Source organism: Simochromis diagramma, unplaced genomic scaffold (assembly GCF_900408965.1).
Source record: "Simochromis diagramma unplaced genomic scaffold, fSimDia1.1 OVJJ01000571.1, whole genome shotgun sequence".
In the NCBI taxonomy this organism is placed as follows: domain Eukaryota; kingdom Metazoa; phylum Chordata; class Actinopteri; order Cichliformes; family Cichlidae; genus Simochromis; species Simochromis diagramma.
Window position 1 is genome coordinate 1,975,329 of NW_024386885.1, and position 16,241 is coordinate 1,991,569.

Genomic DNA, 16,241 nt, shown 5'->3' on the forward strand with positions numbered 1-16,241 from the left:
AGTTACCCAGAAAACCGTGAAGGTGAACCTGCATGCACACATGCTGCACCTAAGGGGAGTACAGCCTACTTTAATAGACAGATGCTTTATTGATCCCACAAGGTTAAACTTTTGTGTTACAGCAGCATGATAAAGAATAAAATCGTACAGTGTACAATACACAACAAATAAACAACAAAGTAAGAGGTTTATACTATGAGACTGTTGTAAACAAATTCTTGCAGTGTGATAAAAACAAACAAAAATGTAGTTAAAAACAATGAAGAAGAAGTGCAAATTGGATTAATAAATAATATGTATAACTTAAAAAAACCAGCAGCATGAAGGTATAATACAAAAACATGCTTCAATCTGTAGGAAAGATTTCCTAAAGCGTTCTTTATGGCAGTGAGGTTGAATCAGTCTGAGGGAGAAGGAGCTCTGCTGCACCCTCATATAGATGTCATCACATCAAAAGTGTTTGCAAGTGAGTTTAATCATTGTGTTGTATTGAAATCCTCCTTTACAGTGGGCTGAAAGAAGCTAGAATAGAGTATCTGTTAAAGAAAAGTCATAATGCTTGTAAAGTAAGAGCCAGAACAAAAGTTTTAAAGTCTTAAAGGGCCTAAAGTAAAGAATTCCTTTATTGGATCAGCTGTATGGGATTAACTTAATGTTGCAGTTGGATATTATTTTAATTCCTTCTTATGCTGCCGTTTTGATTTATCAATAATAATACAGCAGAATACATGAGCAGGTTTTAAAACCCCAAATAAAAACTTTAAAATAAATTGATGAAGTTTAGTTTACAACATTTTAAAGTTTTACCCCCAGAAATACCAGTGTTTTTGACACGTGGATGCTAATGACCTAACACTGATTTCTGACAGTAACCCAAACAGAGATGACTACACGATGAGGGGACCATGATGAAAGACCACAAAGTCAAACTTCTTTTTCTTTTTTGTTTATTGTGGCAAGAAAGTTGGAAAATACACACAAACACACACCTTGTCCGACATTTAGTCAGTTAGGGTCTGGTTACACACACAGAGGACAAAATACATTATTTTCACCCAAAATACAGAGGATTACTCAAAGAAAGTACAAGTACATTAAAACTTTACTTCAGTGAAGTACTAGAGTAAATGTACTAAATTCATCCTTTCATCCAGTGCTGGTGGACCCAGTGGTGATGTTGAGCTGGTGAAGCTCAGTGGGCACATGACTGCTGGGAATTCTAACAGCATGCACATCATCATGTTATTGGAAGATCCTGGACCAAGGCATGGCCCTGGTTGATCTGGACTCAGGCAGGGTCATGCCTTGTCTCAGATTGTGTTTGTGCTAATCAAGTGTGTAGTCGAGGTGAGGAGGGTGACGTTCAACATGAACGTGGCGCTACGAGCGTCAGCACCTCCAAGTCTGAGTGATGGAGGTCCTGGGATCTTGCTGGTGAGGTTTAGTATGAGCCCTCTTTAATTGACGGGGGTGATGATCAGAGGTGCAGAGTTCCAACCATCATTTTCCAGTCCAGGACTGAAGTATGGGTAGAGTTTCTCAGTGAAGGAGCAGCCAGTAAAGGAGTAGATCAGAGCTGCAGTATCAACGTCATAAAAGGAGACCAGGCCATCCTCATAATCCACAAACACCCCCACCTTCTTAGGGGCAGACTGCAGAGAGAGAGCGACATCAGGGCCAGCTTTGTATTTATTTCCATTACTCAGGCCTACAGTCCAGAAACCGGCTGCAGGTCTCGGTGTGATGTCTTCCCTCCTGTTGATCGACTCTCTGGCCACTCCCAAAGTCCACTCGCCCTTTCCTTCAACCTGAACCTCAAAATAAAATCTGCCTGAAGAGAAACTCTGTTTTCCTAAAACAGCAGCACTGTAAAAAAATCTCTCTGAGTTGTAGGGAAGATTTTTCTCCACATAGGTATCATGTACTTGTTTCTCATCATCAGACAGGAAGAGGTAAGCATTTGCTGTGTCTGGATCGAGTGTCACGTCCACTGCGTAGCTCTGGGCCCTCCTCAGCTTGGCCATGGCGAGCATCTTGGGTAGTTTCTCCTTCATCTCTGCAGTTTCCTCCAGCTGAAGCACAGAGAGCAGCTCCACCTCCGTCTTCCTCTTCTTCAGCTCACGGATGTCCTGCTCCATCTTTCTGATGAAGCCTTCAGCCTGCAGCTCTGTTTGTCTTTGCTTCTCTCTGATGGCCTCCGTGAGCTTGGCCTCACCTTTCTCGACATACTCTTTCAGAGCAGCAAAGACCCGAGCACCATCTGTCATCTCTCTGTCTGCGTCCTCTTTACCGAGCTCCACCGAGCGTTTGAGCTCCTCAATCTTCAGTCGCATCTCCTCGATCGTCTGCTGGATTTCAGCCTCCATCTTCACCAGTTTCTCTCCTTTACTCATTTCCTCCAGAGGATGATTGAATTTCACGCAGTCCCAAAGTAATGAAAGAAACACCACACAGAGAAGCGCCAGTGGTTTTAAGCCTAACCCAGGGAGAACTTCTTCCTGTCTGGCTGGCTGTTGCTCTGCCCGTCTGAAGGTATCAACCATCTCAGAGATCAGAGTGTTGACCTGCAGCTCGGGCTTTGGGTAGAACATCTTCATGCAGAGGGGACACTGGAACGGGACGTCGGCGTCAACGGGTTCAGTGATGCAGTTTTTGCAGAAGTTGTGTCCACACGCCGTGCTGACCGGATCGGTGAACACATCCAGACAGATGGCGCACAGAAACTGATCTTCAGTCAGCAGACAGGCGACAGCAGCCATGTTTGGACACTGAGGACAGAAAGGAAAGACGCTGGTTACCCAGTGCAGAATAACACGTCCTGTGAGCTGAAGCAGAGCTCTTGTATTGTCCTCAACTCTCTGTTGAGTTCTGCTGTAATTTCTTTTCTTCCGTCTCTGCTCTGTTTGTTCCCTGGCCTGTGCAACATTAGCATCTCAGCGCTGTTTCACCATTATAAGTTTAAGTCATGGATAAATTCCACGGTGGACTGTTTTACCTTAGTTTCTTCCAGGTGTTGTTCAGGTTTGCTATTCGTCCACCTTTGATGCATTTGTGGGTTCAATATTAACACATTTTAAAAATAGTCTGTTAACAACAGGACAAAATTGGTGTTTTTTCTACTTTAGCATGTAAACAACATAGAGCATCAGACACGTGACTCAGAAACTGATTCTAAGGTTTCCATTTTTGTTTTTAGTACTTTCCACACATAAACCAAAACTGAAACATCGCATTGTTTTAGATTCCCCAGAGAAGCCTTTGTTTTCGGGGGTATAAAGTTTTAAATATTTGATCGCGTAGTTTATCCGTGCGCTCATGGAGGGGACAAAGTATTTCTGGAGGTTGGCCAAAGGGGAGGGAGCCAAAACAAAGAGGCTGAAATGAAACTTTTAAAACGCTCCTGTTTAAGATCACAAAGCCGTTTACTGATGCGTGAATCACGTGGCGCTTTGCACGCAGAGCCTCAGAACAGAAGCGCAAACACCTGGAACCTTTCACCAAACATCCCCTTCTCCCCTGAAACTTCCTCAACTGAATTTTCATGTTTGCGTTAAGAGTTTTCAGCTCGACTCACCAAAGCTGGGCGGAAACTCCCGAAGAAATCCGATTAATATTTGTTTGCAGACACAAACAAAGCCGTCTTCGATCAGCTACACAGATGCAGCAAACCGAAAGCGCATCAGTGTTTGAGTGGATTGGACACACTTCCTGTGTGAGCTGTTTAGCTGTGAGCTCCACCCACACCTAGTAGAACCTGAGGAATTTTTTTTTGTACATTAATTTAAAAGATCTGAGTCTGAAAAAATGTAATCTGAGACTGAATAGAAATAATAAAATAAAATAAAAAAAATAATAATAATGAAAAAAAGATTACTGAAAAATTTTAAATAAAGTTTACTCAGAGAAATTATAGATAAAAGAACCATTGTGTTTTCAGTTAATCCAAATATTCAAAACGTTTGATTTTATTTTAAATCCAACTCTTTCTTTTTCAAAGTTCACTCTAAAAATGTGACTTTTGCTTTCAGTTTACATATTTTCGATTTCAAATTTTTCTTTTAACTACACAAACATTATGGCCCTGATTTAACTTCTGTTTATTTTTATGCCTCATAACATTTTGCTCCTTTGCTAACATTGGCAAATAGACTGTAGTTATCATGATTTATTACGGTGTTATAAACAGAATAAAGAAATGACCTGTAGCTCGCAGGACTTATTGTCTTATTGTACATTCATTGTAATCAATAGAGTTCCCTTTTGGACGCTTAAAATATCTTTATATTACTGTGATGTTATGTTTGTCCCAATTTCTGCTTCCCTCTTGGGCAGATCTAACGTCTATGACACTTCTTCCTGTATAAATAAAGGATATAAGAATTCACTTTGCCAAAAACAGATCGCCATGTCCATCTTTTGATAGGAATGTACTTTCTGGCCCCAAATAGCTTGATGCCATTCATGACAGATGTAACTGATAGATTATAGTCACCAGTCACTTTCTGGATCTTCTCCTTCTCCCATAAAGCTGATCAATCAGATGCAAATACTGCTGTGTCTTGTATCTTCAGTCCCTGACTCGTCTATGTTTTCCTGGACAGTTGGTGACTCGTTTCACCTCCACCTGCACTCCCAGCCTCATGTACAGCAGATACCAGTGACACCAGCAGGTAAGAGAAGTGGCAGATCTGCCTTCAGCTCTCATGAAGGCGGCTTTAAAACAGATGGCTTGTATTGATTCAAAATCAACATTACTGCTTTAGACAGACTTCATTCATCTTAATAAACAGTGAGAACAACATAACCTGCTCACTAAACAGTTCAGTCACATTTCACGTGCATCTGTGGAGTTTCTCTTCCCTCTTTGTTTTCAGCCACTCGGTATCCCAGGTGGCAGAAAACTGTCTCAGTCACACATGGAGGGGATGTGACTGAGACCTTGCTGGCTAATGAGACCAGTGCAAACATCAAAAACAAATAAAATGATCATGATTATCATCCATCATCTATTACTTCATTCATTTGTTGTACTATTAATGGAAATGGGTGCGGGGGGCTTTATTAATAGGAAAAGCTGTAAAATATCAATTCTGTGCACTCCTTCACATTTTCCAAACCCATCCAGTGGTCCAGACTGGAGTCTTTGCTGGGCCGCTTCTGGCCCCTGTGCCTCATGTTTTACACCCCCGTTGTAGACTTTGCAGACTTGAGAGAGATTCCCCGGTTCTTTAAACGCCACCACTGTAGGTCAATAACTTCTGTCTTCCTGTATTTTGTCCCAGTTGTTGGTCTCTCGTTACTCTTCTATTTCCCTGTGACTCCCACTCATGTCTACATCCCAAAGTCATGTAATCTGGATAAATTTCCTCTCAGATAGCTGTCAGAAAGCAGCACTAAATATCAGAACTGACAATCGACAAAATGAGTTTTTGTACAGTTATGGTTCCGCTTTCTCTACATCACTATCAGAGTGAGTTTTTAAAAACTATTTTTTACTTTTGTTTTATTTCAGATTTTTATTTACAGTTGAGTTTAATTTCTGTTCCAATAAATCCTTGATAGTCGACACATCTAAGGAGCTTGAATAGAATTGGGACTGGACTTCTTTGAGTTGCGTGAAGACGTTTCACCTCTCATCCGAGAGCCTTCTTCAGTTCTAAGACCAGCTGGTGGAGAGTCCCCATTTTAAGCCCTCCTTAAATTCTCCTGAGAATCCTTCGATTTTAAGATTTCTTTAATCTCGCAGACACTGGTTAGTTTATACAGCGATGCACAGCAAGCATTACAACAAAGACTCCAGTAAGGGAAGAGGTGGTGGGCTCTGTGCTGCTCACTACACAGTTCAGTCACAGTTCAGGTGCATCTGTGGATTTTCTCCTCCCTCTTTGTTTTTGGTCACTCGGTATCCCGGGTGGTCAAAGACTGTCTCGGTCACAGCTCCTCCACATGTGACTGAAACCTGGCTGGCTAATGAGACCCGTGCATTCTCCAAGCTTTCACTCATAAATGTGGGATTATTATCTCTCCCCAGGTTAAGATGCAGAGGAGGTGTGGCCTGCTCATCCACCTAAATCTAATAGGGATTTAATCCAGGAATTTTCTGATATTTAAACGGAATGTGTGCTTAAATATACTAATTCTTTGGGATTTTAATATGCACAGTTCTTGTACTTTAAGGCTGATTGTAATTGATTTTTTACATCCTACTGGGGTTTTAAAGATTGAACAGGACCTACAGTCTGTGAGAAAACAATGCAGAAGAGCTGAATCATCCTCAGCACAATCAGGTCTGTCTTTAAACGTGCAACAGTGCATCCTCTCGTTAAGTAAATAAATATTGTCCTGACACATCCGTCAAAGTTTAGATGGATCTGCACCGATCTTTTGCAGCAGCTGCAGTATTGGTGAGTTTTTCAGTCTGTTCTGACTCCAGGACACAGCGTTTTCATGACCTTTTACATGTTACTGATACTAATGACTCTGTAACTATATTATTTCACTTCACTGCTGGATTTGATGAGGGACCACAGGATGTTCAGTTCACATCTTCAGAACTGTAGTGTTTGTGGCACTGGTTCAAGTCTTATTTGACGAACAGGTCCTCTTCCATCACGGCCTTGTTGGCCTGTGGTGTAGACCAAGGCTCCAGTGCGTATCTCTTATTGATGCTTATCATGGAAAGACTAAGACTTTAAATGCTGTTGAAAAACTTTACATCTTATTATAATCTGAGCTCTGTGGTCTGAAGGATCTTCTTGGAGTCGTGGTTTTATTTTCCAGAGAACTGACTGGTCAGCTGGTGGTGACTTCACAACTGTTGACATCACTCGTCAAACATAAGGTAAAAAGTAAACGACCTCTGTCACACTGAAAATCCAGGATTAAACATCACTAGGCCCCAAATCCTGTTCCAACCTATAACATGAATCACAGATGAACCTTTAATCTTTCTACTGAAACAGATTTCAGCATTTTGGGGGTTTATTTACACACCACGAGCATCTGAATTACAGAACAGTACTGAATACTGCTTACAGTTTGATACTAAAAGCTGGCTGAGGCCATCAGAGCAGGACAGGTGGACACGCAGCTGGAGTTTCCTTAAAAAACAAAAACATTATAATGTCCTCACAGAAATACATAAATATTAACTGGAGAGGTTCATTTGTTGTCGTCTCCAGCCCCTCGGTCGCCGCTGAAGGATGAGATGAGATTATAGATCCTTGTGGTGTACGGGACAAAGTCTTTCTTATAGGTGATGACAGTTTTGGCGTGTGCCGTCTTGTAGACCTCCTGGTTTGGATCCTGCGGCTCTTCCACTTCTTCTTTTTTCACTGAGTAAGAGGAGGGCAATCATAAACATTCATTATCAGTTACTTCTATGAATATATGTGTCAGCAATAAAGGGTAGCACTGTGCAAACAAACTGGATCAGCTGATATTGAAAATAAATGAAATTTGTTATTTCAGACTAGAGAGAGAATCTGTTTCTTTATACGCCACAGCTGCAGGTCAGTAACCTCTGTTTTGTCCTGTTTGTGGTTCCTTCCTCTCTCACCAACCAGCAGAACGTGATGTAAGCTGCGTATCCAGTGTATGTAAGCTGGATACGCAGCCTCCGTTTGCAGGAAGAAAAGGGCACGTCTCAGAGCTCCTCTTAGATTCGTCTCATTTTAATATTTCTTCACATTAAATGAGTAACATCTGCCAGCATACCCGATGACACTCATCAAAAAGAGGCTGTTAAATAATTCGGCGTACTTCAGTTTGAGAATATTGTTTGCGCATGTGTGAATTTCACAGTTCACGTCGCTCACCTGGCGCGACCTCGCAGCGACCTGTGTATTTCAGGTAAGCGTACGAGCCGACCATGGTCCAAATACCAATCGCGTACACGGCGGATACTCTGGCGTTCCACTTCAGCAGATCTTTGAACTTCATGGCTGCTTCGCTCCACAGCGCTTTATTATTTCATGAACGTGTTTAGGTTCCTTTCGCTAGAGCGTTATGGGCGCCGCCATGACAGTCACCCCGGAAGTACTAAAAAAATAACCGGTCGCGTGTTTTTTTTCCCATTATTTTTTAATTTTATCATTAAAATCTAGAAATTGTTGATTATTTATGTCACAGGGTTCCGAGATAAAATCGCTCACAGTTCATAGACTCACACCATTTTTCAGCATGTGTAACTTTATAAGTGCAGGATATCCCCACGAAACTGACGGGGTTGAAAAACATATTTAAGCTCTGTTCAAATCAAATCAGTTTTACACTGGCACTGGGAGAACAGGCCTTCACACAAACTGCAGAATGGATGGACTTAAGCAGAAGCTGGTCTGGTAATTCTCCTATTTAACTCATTGTCCCCCAGTGGACACACCACTCGGTTTCATCTCAAGTCCTGAGATCTGGTTGATGAAGAAGAAGAGTATGGCCATAACAGAGGATGAAAAAAACATCTTGAAAATGTATGTTATAGCTTAATTACGGAATTATATAATTATTTCACTTTAATTTGTTTTGTTTGTTTTTTTGTTTAGTTCTTCAATTCAATTCAATTTTACTTACAGCTGGTAAGGTAAGAATCACAACAACAGTTGCCTCAAGGTGTTTTATATTGTGAGGTAAAAATCCTACAATGATACGAAGAAAATGAAGAAAACCCTGAAAAATCATATGAACCTCCATGAACAGGCACTTTGGTGACAGTGGCAAGGAGGAACTCCCTTTTAACAGGAAGAAATGTTAGCAGAACCAGGCTAAAAAACAACAAATTATATCATTGGCTGAGATCATCTTTACAGACTTTTCATCGTCATACACAGGGTTGATGTGTATCACTCCCTGGTGGTCTAGTGGTTAGGATTCGGCGCTCTCACCGCCGCGGCCCGGGTTCGATTCCCGGTCAGGGAACACATGTTTTGTTTGAACATAATTCATGTTTTACGCAAGCGATTCAATTTCACGTGGACACACCTGTTAGGTCACGTGAGGTATACGCCAAAACGGTTACGTGCAAAAATAATCGCGTTTCATTTAGTAAGTCCGCGTTATACACATACAGAGATCTTGGCCAAAAGTTTTTGTGAAAAGAAACCTCTCCTTCGAGCCGGATTCGAACCAGCGACCTAAGGATCACTGTGATCAGCCTCTACAGTCCTCCGCTCTACCAACTGAGCTATCGAAGGGGGATATGGACCGAGCAGCGTCACAGCTGTTTTAATCAAAACACGCACTGGGATCTGTTTTTCTAGTTTACGTCCCTCATTGCAGCCACTAAAGATCTGACCAACACAATAATGAAGTTTCATTCTTTCTTTATTTTTCTCTTGTAGTAATCATTCACACTCCAGCAGTTACTCTGGAAATACTTACACTTTCCTTGTCATGTCTGTGACGCTCTCCCGTCCCTTTCTCCCTATCCCATACTAACACCCAGCACCAAACCTCCCACCTTCATGGATAAAAAGAAAAACCTACATTTCAAAGTGTTCAAACGGCCTCAGACAGTGCACACTTCAGGTCCGGATCCGGATGAGCCAGACAAGACAAACAGAAATGAAACTTTGTTTGTTTCAAAGCATTCTTTTATTAATAAAAAGACAATTTAAGACCTAATTGATCATACAAAATCAGCATTCTCCTCAGTCGCTGTGCAGTGTTTGAGCCAAAGAGCTGAAACTGCATCAACACAAGAGGAAGTTGTGATTTTTTTAATAACATTTTCAGATATTTTATTTGCTGAACGAAGGCTGGACGATCCCATCTACAAATATCTGCTGCGAAACCTTCAAATGTCTGCAGAACAGCAGCAGGACAGCTGATATGTAGAAACCTCACAGAACAGCAAGTGTACAAGGTGTCTGCCTCTCTATTCAAATTCATTACATGTCACACTCAGATAAAAGTCTACCATCAAATTCCTTTTCCAAAAGAAAAGATGATGCAAATCAGCTTCTGTACACTGACAGGGGGGGAGGAAAAAAGACATTATATTTAATAATACTGTCTTTGTAAACACGTTATGACATAAAAAAAAAATCAAAACAAAAAAAAAAGGAGCATAATCAATACAACATAAATGTACAAAAAAATGAAAAGAAGGCAATTTAATCTATAATAGTGTCAAGAAATATGCTATTAAAAAGCAAAGGTGTACCTAAATACCATTAAAAAATGTAATAAAGAAGTGAAGGAAGTACCATTGTCGTATTCACCAAAATAAAAGCTTAAAACGGGAGAATGTTTGTGGCATACACAGTACACAGACGTCGAGATAAGAGGTCATTTAGAGACCCAACTCAGAGACTGGGCAAAATGTTTTCAGTCGCGGAGACAAGTGGAGAGACAGGGTGGGAGCACGCTTTCTTAAATCCTAGGAAGAGATGTACTCAAATGAATCAAGCCTGGTGCTAATGTGTGCTGATTGGTCCGTTAAGGATTTATGATTGGTTTTCAAACGATAACAGTGTGGGTGTGGCTAAAGGCCAGCACAAACGTCCATGGGCGTAGAAGAAGCCGGTGGTCGTGTCGGATGACGGTGATGTTTTCAGGAGGCTGCCCTAAACTGGATGGTGGTGCTGTGACGGCCCTAATACTCAGGAATCATTTCACTAGCTGTTTATTTGACAGCTATTGAGAACATTTCCCGAAGAAGAAGAAAATTTTAAACCATGAAATTTGCGATGTTTTTCTACAGTTCCCCAGAATGCCATTTATTCCGGCCCATCTCACAGCGTTTGAACCCCCCCCCCCAAAAGAGCCAATCAGAAGTCAGTTTGAGCTGTGTGGTGGTGGGCGGGCGCAGCAAAGATGAAGACCTAGTGTGGTTTCTGTTCTCATGGGAGGAGCCAGAGATGTTTATAATGTTTAATGTTTGTGGGCTAAAAAGTGGTCAAACCTTTGAAGCAGTTTTTAATCAGATTCGACTGGCGACTCTATAAATGCAGATGTTTCAGAGATGAGGAGATTCCATCTGTTTTCTATCAGCAGCCTCCTCCAACACCACAGCGTTAGAACCAGCTCAGAGGCATAATCTCTCGAGCGTGTCCAGGGCCTCTTCCTTTGTGGACCTGCCTAAAACACCTCAGCTCAGCTCCTTCTGCATGATGAGCTCCTCAGAGACGTTTGTGGAGGAGTCTCATTTCTGCTCCTTGTGTCCTCAATCTTATCCCTTCGGTCCCTACCTGCAGCTCAGGGCCACATGAACATCGTTTGACCGGCAGATCTACAGATTAACCTTCACCCTCAGATTAGCCTGTTTTTGAAGGTACTAATTCTCATCTGTCTGCTTCATGCTCAGCTGCAAACAGGTCTAGTGTGAGAAGGAGGTCACTGCTGGCCAAAGCCCAGAGATAACGAAGCCCTACAACACCATCAATTTGATATTGTTTTTATTGTTTTGCTTTTTAAAAAAGCGTGCAACAGCCCTTTTTTGTCACTCAGCAGATCTCCTGACCTTCAGACCTCCTGCCCAATCTGATCCCATCCTCACGCTCGTGTCTCCCTCCTCTTTAACCGCTACCCGAGACGTTCATCACAGCTCTAATGAAACGCTTCATAGAGAGAAAAACTGCATCCAGTGAAACTCTGATCTGTCAGGAACAAAAGAATGAAATAAAGAAAATGGTACCTGTGTCTAAGGTTAACTCGTACCACAGTGGCTCGATAGTAAGACTCCGAAGGCGCCCAGCAGGTGAGCGGGGGTCGGTTTGGTCTTTAGTCATTTCACACACACATGATCACACAGAGCTGAGCTCGTGTAAAACCATCAGGTTAAGAGGTAAAATATGGAATAACTAAATGAGGAGGACTATAGTAACAATGAGGAAATAAAGTGGATAACTCAGCCTGCAGACTGACATGTAGTTCAAAAGAAAACCCGCCAGGGGGCGCCGCAGCACTGCACTTCAACCGCAGGCGAGCAGGTGGTTTGAACAAAGGCAGCACTCAGCCTCTCCTCCTCTCCGAAAAGTTAGTGTTACTCTACTCCTATCCTACGCTACGTCCGTGCACCATCCCTCGTTCTTCCTGCTGCCCCTCCTCCCTCTGTCCTTACAGCCCCAAGCTGCTCCGTAGTCTTCCTCTCTTTGTCCTTCCTCTCCCAGTTTTTATTGAACTGCTCTAACTTTTTTTCCTTCTTTTTTTGACTCTTTCCCAGTAAAGTAAACTTATTTTTATTATTAGTACGGATTCACTCTGACCGCTGTCGTTTAGTACCTAAATCCACCTCTTCCTCCTCGTCACTCTGGCTTTTCTAGAGCTGCTGCTGCTTCTTCAAACTTCCACTCACTGCGGTTGATGTGACTAAACAAATTCAGCATCCCCCGTTACCCCAAATCGCCCCTGCGCCCCCTGCTAACTGCTGGCAGAGAGATTCTGTCTCCTCCTCCTCCTCCTATTATTTTCATGGTTCAGCCGCCTCCTCTTCCCTTCCACCCTCCGTCTCCTCCTCTCGCGTTGCCCTCTCACTTCTCCATCAGTGCGTCGTCCTCCGTGATGCCCTGAGCTCGCAGCTCTTCCAGGACGTTGTCGAGGTGTCCGGGGTCGGGGAAGCCGTGGCCCGTCAGGTTGGAGCCGAACTCCGTCTTATGATGGACCTTAAAATGAAGGGAAGCGACGGGAGAACGTGTCAGTCTTTACATCACAAACTAACAACCAATCCGATTCACTCTTAGGTCTGAAGTTACCTCGTTCCAGATGACGGTGTCCGACTCTCCTGTAGTGCTTGAAGTACCGACTGAGAAGATCAACCTGCGGTCCCACGCTACAAGGAGCAGTCTGAGTACCTGAGGAGAGGCGAAAAAAAAAATTTGAGATTCAGCCCAGCCTAAAATCAAACATCCATATTTTCCCCGCTGACTGCAGACTGGTTATAGGCACTGTACACTGTGAGGTATTAGAGAGAGAAAACCAATAAGATAGCCCCCACAGTGACAAGACCATGGTAAAGTGGGGAGGAAGTAAGGGACTACACTAACCAATTGAAATGCCCAGTGCATCATGGGAAGTTCCCCATCAGCTTGAGCATTTAGCAGGACAACAAAGGGGTCACCCAGACTGAGAGGTGGTACCTCGGGAGAGGAGCCTGGTAGCAGAAGTCTCCGCCTCCCATTCTACTTTGAGCTTAATTATACTGAAGTGAGGTGTCCATCTCTACAGCCGACATCTCCAAAACTGGGCGACCCAAACCGAAACCATCTAACACTAAACAAATCTGACAGCGGGACGAATGGACGTCTGTTGGTGGTTACCTTGCGTCCTTTCTCGCTGTCTGGGAGGTAGCAGTGTCGGGGAAAGCCTCTGGCAGTGAAGGGCTTCCCTGGATTCGGGTGCTCTGGTCCCTGAAAGGAGAGGAGCAACGTTAGAGGGTGTCAAACGCCACCTGTGAGGGCCAAACAGGGCCGCTGGTCCAGGTGTTTGAAGTGTCGGAGGTACCTGAATGCCTGGTGGGATGTTGTAGATGATGCGTATGGTTTTGCAGTCGGGGTGGCCCGGTAAAGAGTGTGGGATGACATGGTATTCCATCTTCCCTGCCGGCTGGTTTCCAGTCTTCACGCCGTAGATGGTTTTACAGGTGGGACACTGGAGACTGAAGAGAGGAGGAAGCAGATCCATTAAACGAAGGACTTTCCTAAAACCTGAGAGGACGATGAGGAGGAGCGTGGTCTGGTTCTAACCTGCCGTCCTTGTTGCCGTTATTATACATGGCCACCAGACACTGGAAGTGGTACTGGTGCCCGCACTGTGCCAGCCGTCCAACTGACTCCGCCCTGGACACAGGCCCCACCCCTGGACCCTTGTATCCAGACGGGCCCCCCAGTGGCTCCATGCAGATGGTGCAGTCCTGGGAAATATTCAGACAGAGGAAAGGCTCATTCCCCTTTATCTCTGCACGTGGTATGGAATTTCATGATAAAAACTGAGGTCTCACCTCCTCTGGTGGACTTTTTACTTTTTGCAGGTACTTCTTCACCACCTCCTCTGGAGTTTTACCTGCGTACAGAGAGAAGGACGGGAGACGACGGGATGAAACCTGAGGCTGATGGTTCAGCATCTCTACAGCTGTGAAAGCTGAGAGGACAAAATGGAGAGATCACCACGCGTACCTTTGCGAGCCTGTTTCTTGGTGGTCTTCCTGCAGCAGTGGCCGAAGCCGGGCACCGGCTTGACGTCGCTCTTGCTAACAGGCGGAGGGTGAAGCACGAGCTTCGGAGGCCTGGTCAAACACACGGGCAGAGCGGCAGCACTCATCAGGATTCCCGTGATCCCTGAAACACAACCGAAAGAAACAGTCTGTGAGAAGAGCGCTGTGGTTTCTGCATTCTTACTAACGCTAAAGTTGTTTATATTCAATTCAATTTTATTTATACAGCGCCAAATCACAACAACAGTCGCCTCAAGGTGCATTTAGATTGTAAGGTAGACCCTGCAACATTGCATACAGAGAAAAACCCAACAATCACGTGACACCCCCCCCCTATGAGCAAGCACAGTGGGAAGGAAAAACTTCCTTTTAACAGGAAGAACCAGGCTCAGGGAGGGGCGGGGCCATCTGCTGCGACCGGTTGGGGTGAGGGGAGGAAGAGATATACTCAAATATTTATAAAAATGAGATAGTCAGCCACGGAAAAATCTGGTGGTGGAGCACAGGAATTATGAAAAAGGTGACCGGCAGACTGTACAGAAGGACACCTGCCATCAGACCCTGACCTACTTATGTGCTAATGATGTTACTGGTAACAGCAGACTGTTCAAAGTCGTGGATCCCGTTTATATTGCAATAAACGGCCAGTTATTCGGTTTCCCTCGTGTAGCTGTATTGAGATATTTGAATGTCTTGGATAATTCTTACCGGCCAGTGCAGGGTGAACAGGACTGGATCCGTTGAGGTTCTTCACCGGGACGGTGGGCACGCTGCAGGAGAAGAAGACAAACCGTTTAGTCCGATGTGTTTCCACGCTTCCTCACAGGCGCTCAGATCACACACTAAACCTCAATACTCACTAAGAAAAACTGATGACTGTCATTTTCACACAGGTAAACGCGCAGAGAGACAGAAATGGAACCAAATAAAGAAGAAATTCACTCGTTATTTTTATCTCCTCGATGTGTCACGTACGCGTCTTCTTCCTCTGTGCACCGTTTTGTTTGGAGGAGTGTGTGCAGGACTGCCGGGTGTGTGTGTGTGTGTTTATGAGAGCTAATCCTCGGAGTTTCCATCTGCTCACTGAGCTCAAAGAGATGGACGTCACACAGCTGCTTGCTGGGATTACCTGCCTCGTCACGAAGCCCATCGTCATCACCACCTTGCAGAGACACACACTGACTGACTCACATCAGTGAATTTCTTTCTAATAATCAATGTTTTTTCTGTTTTTGTTTCACACTGAAGCCTCAGGTCAGGTGAAAACTGAAAATACTACAGCTTACAACAGACTGTCCAGGAAGTCTTATTATGTTAACAGACTGTTACTTTTATTATTCTGATATTTACACCCTGCAGATCGCTCAACAAGCTTGTTTTAACATTCAATCACCACAAACGACCACAGCCCATTTTGAAATCTGTAACTCTCATATCTACTCTGTAATAGGCAAACATGTACTATCCCGGGTCTGTTTATGTTTTGCACTTTTACAGATTATGTAACATAACATCCTGGTTTAAATCTGACAAGTTTGGTAAGTTACCATGTTGTTTATTTCAACTGTTAACCGGTTTAGTTTGAACTCACCTTACCCACCTCTGTTCCAGGAGCAAAAGGAGGAAATGTACTTTCACTTCCTGTATTTATAGCTTCCTGGTTAATCAGGAAGGGGTCACAAGGTCACAAGAAGAGACCGAGTGTTATTTGATAAAGCTGATTTCAGAGTGATTATAGAGAAATGGACTTGTTGTAATATGTATCGACTACACACTGCAGAGTTTGATTGCTAGGAAAGAGTAGCTGTACAGGTTTGAGTATAGAAATGTTTGCCTTACATACCTAATGGATTAGTCCAGGGCTGAGTGGACTATTTAAGCAGATGAAAGCAGGTGTTTGGGGGGGATGACCAGGTCAGTGTAGCTGTGTGCAGTTTGACCTGATTTAACTTCAGTTATGTTTATTCGAACTGAGTTAGCTGTGGAGTTGAGCTTCTTATTTATTTTTTTGTAAATATTGTTTGGTCATAAAATGGTGAATAAATCACTCGCTGCACTGGACAGCATCTGTCTCCTGCCATTCTTTAGCTGCTTA

At 43.5% G+C, this 16,241-nt stretch overlaps 3 protein-coding genes and 2 non-coding genes across 6 annotated transcripts in view; 1 reads left to right on the plus strand and 4 right to left on the minus strand.

Moving 5' to 3' along the window:
• Positions 1–930: 930 nt before the first annotated feature.
• LOC120734609 (E3 ubiquitin-protein ligase TRIM21-like) lies at positions 931–3,723 on the minus strand. Its single transcript, XM_040033510.1, has 2 exons — positions 3,575–3,723; positions 931–2,768 (listed from the first exon to the last, which is right to left on the minus strand). The coding sequence occupies exon 2, from the start codon at positions 2,757–2,759 to the stop codon at positions 1,458–1,460; it is 1,302 nt and encodes a 433-aa protein (XP_039889444.1). The 5' UTR covers positions 2,760–2,768; positions 3,575–3,723; the 3' UTR covers positions 931–1,457.
• Positions 3,724–6,968: 3,245 nt separating this feature from the next.
• LOC120734704 (small integral membrane protein 26-like) lies at positions 6,969–8,049 on the minus strand. Its single transcript, XM_040033683.1, has 2 exons — positions 7,818–8,049; positions 6,969–7,334 (listed from the first exon to the last, which is right to left on the minus strand). Exons 1-2 carry the CDS (start codon positions 7,939–7,941, stop codon positions 7,162–7,164), a joined length of 297 nt encoding a protein of 98 aa, XP_039889617.1. The 5' UTR covers positions 7,942–8,049; the 3' UTR covers positions 6,969–7,161.
• A 792-nt stretch (positions 8,050–8,841) lies between these two features.
• trnae-cuc lies at positions 8,842–8,913 on the plus strand. Its single transcript has one exon. It is a non-coding gene; the product is annotated as a tRNA-Glu (tRNA).
• A 187-nt stretch (positions 8,914–9,100) lies between these two features.
• trnay-gua lies at positions 9,101–9,188 on the minus strand. The gene is given in 2 exon segments: positions 9,101–9,136; positions 9,152–9,188. It is a non-coding gene; the product is annotated as a tRNA-Tyr (tRNA).
• A 381-nt stretch (positions 9,189–9,569) lies between these two features.
• The window catches only part of LOC120734613 (E3 ubiquitin-protein ligase DTX1-like), a 40,647-nt gene continuing 33,975 nt past the window's right edge, over positions 9,570–16,241 (minus strand). For both annotated transcript variants that reach the window (XM_040033512.1, XM_040033513.1), the window contains exons 5-12: positions 14,855–14,916; positions 14,109–14,270; positions 13,934–13,995; positions 13,680–13,846; positions 13,438–13,591; positions 13,254–13,343; positions 12,690–12,788; positions 9,570–12,599 (exon numbers count right to left, since the gene is read on the minus strand). In XM_040033512.1, coding sequence (XP_039889446.1) covers positions 12,468–12,599; positions 12,690–12,788; positions 13,254–13,343; positions 13,438–13,591; positions 13,680–13,846; positions 13,934–13,995; positions 14,109–14,270; positions 14,855–14,916 — 928 coding nt within the window. In that variant the 3' untranslated portion in view covers positions 9,570–12,467. The remainder of the gene's footprint in view (positions 12,600–12,689; positions 12,789–13,253; positions 13,344–13,437; positions 13,592–13,679; positions 13,847–13,933; positions 13,996–14,108; positions 14,271–14,854; positions 14,917–16,241) is intronic.

What these genes read in the sequence shown, in the direction of transcription:
- LOC120734704 (XM_040033683.1), bottom strand. Translation starts at nt 7,941, where the DNA reads ATGAAGTTCAAAGATCTGCTGAAGTGGAACGCCAGAGTATCCGCCGTG. An exon ending in TCGCTGCGAGGTCGCGCCAG is followed by an intron (nt 7,335 to 7,817) that starts GTGAGCGACGTG and finishes CCTCTTACTCAG; the next exon opens with TGAAAAAAGAAGAAGTGGAA.
- LOC120734609 (XM_040033510.1), bottom strand. Translation starts at nt 2,759, where the DNA reads ATGGCTGCTGTCGCCTGTCTGCTGACTGAAGATCAGTTTCTGTGCGCC.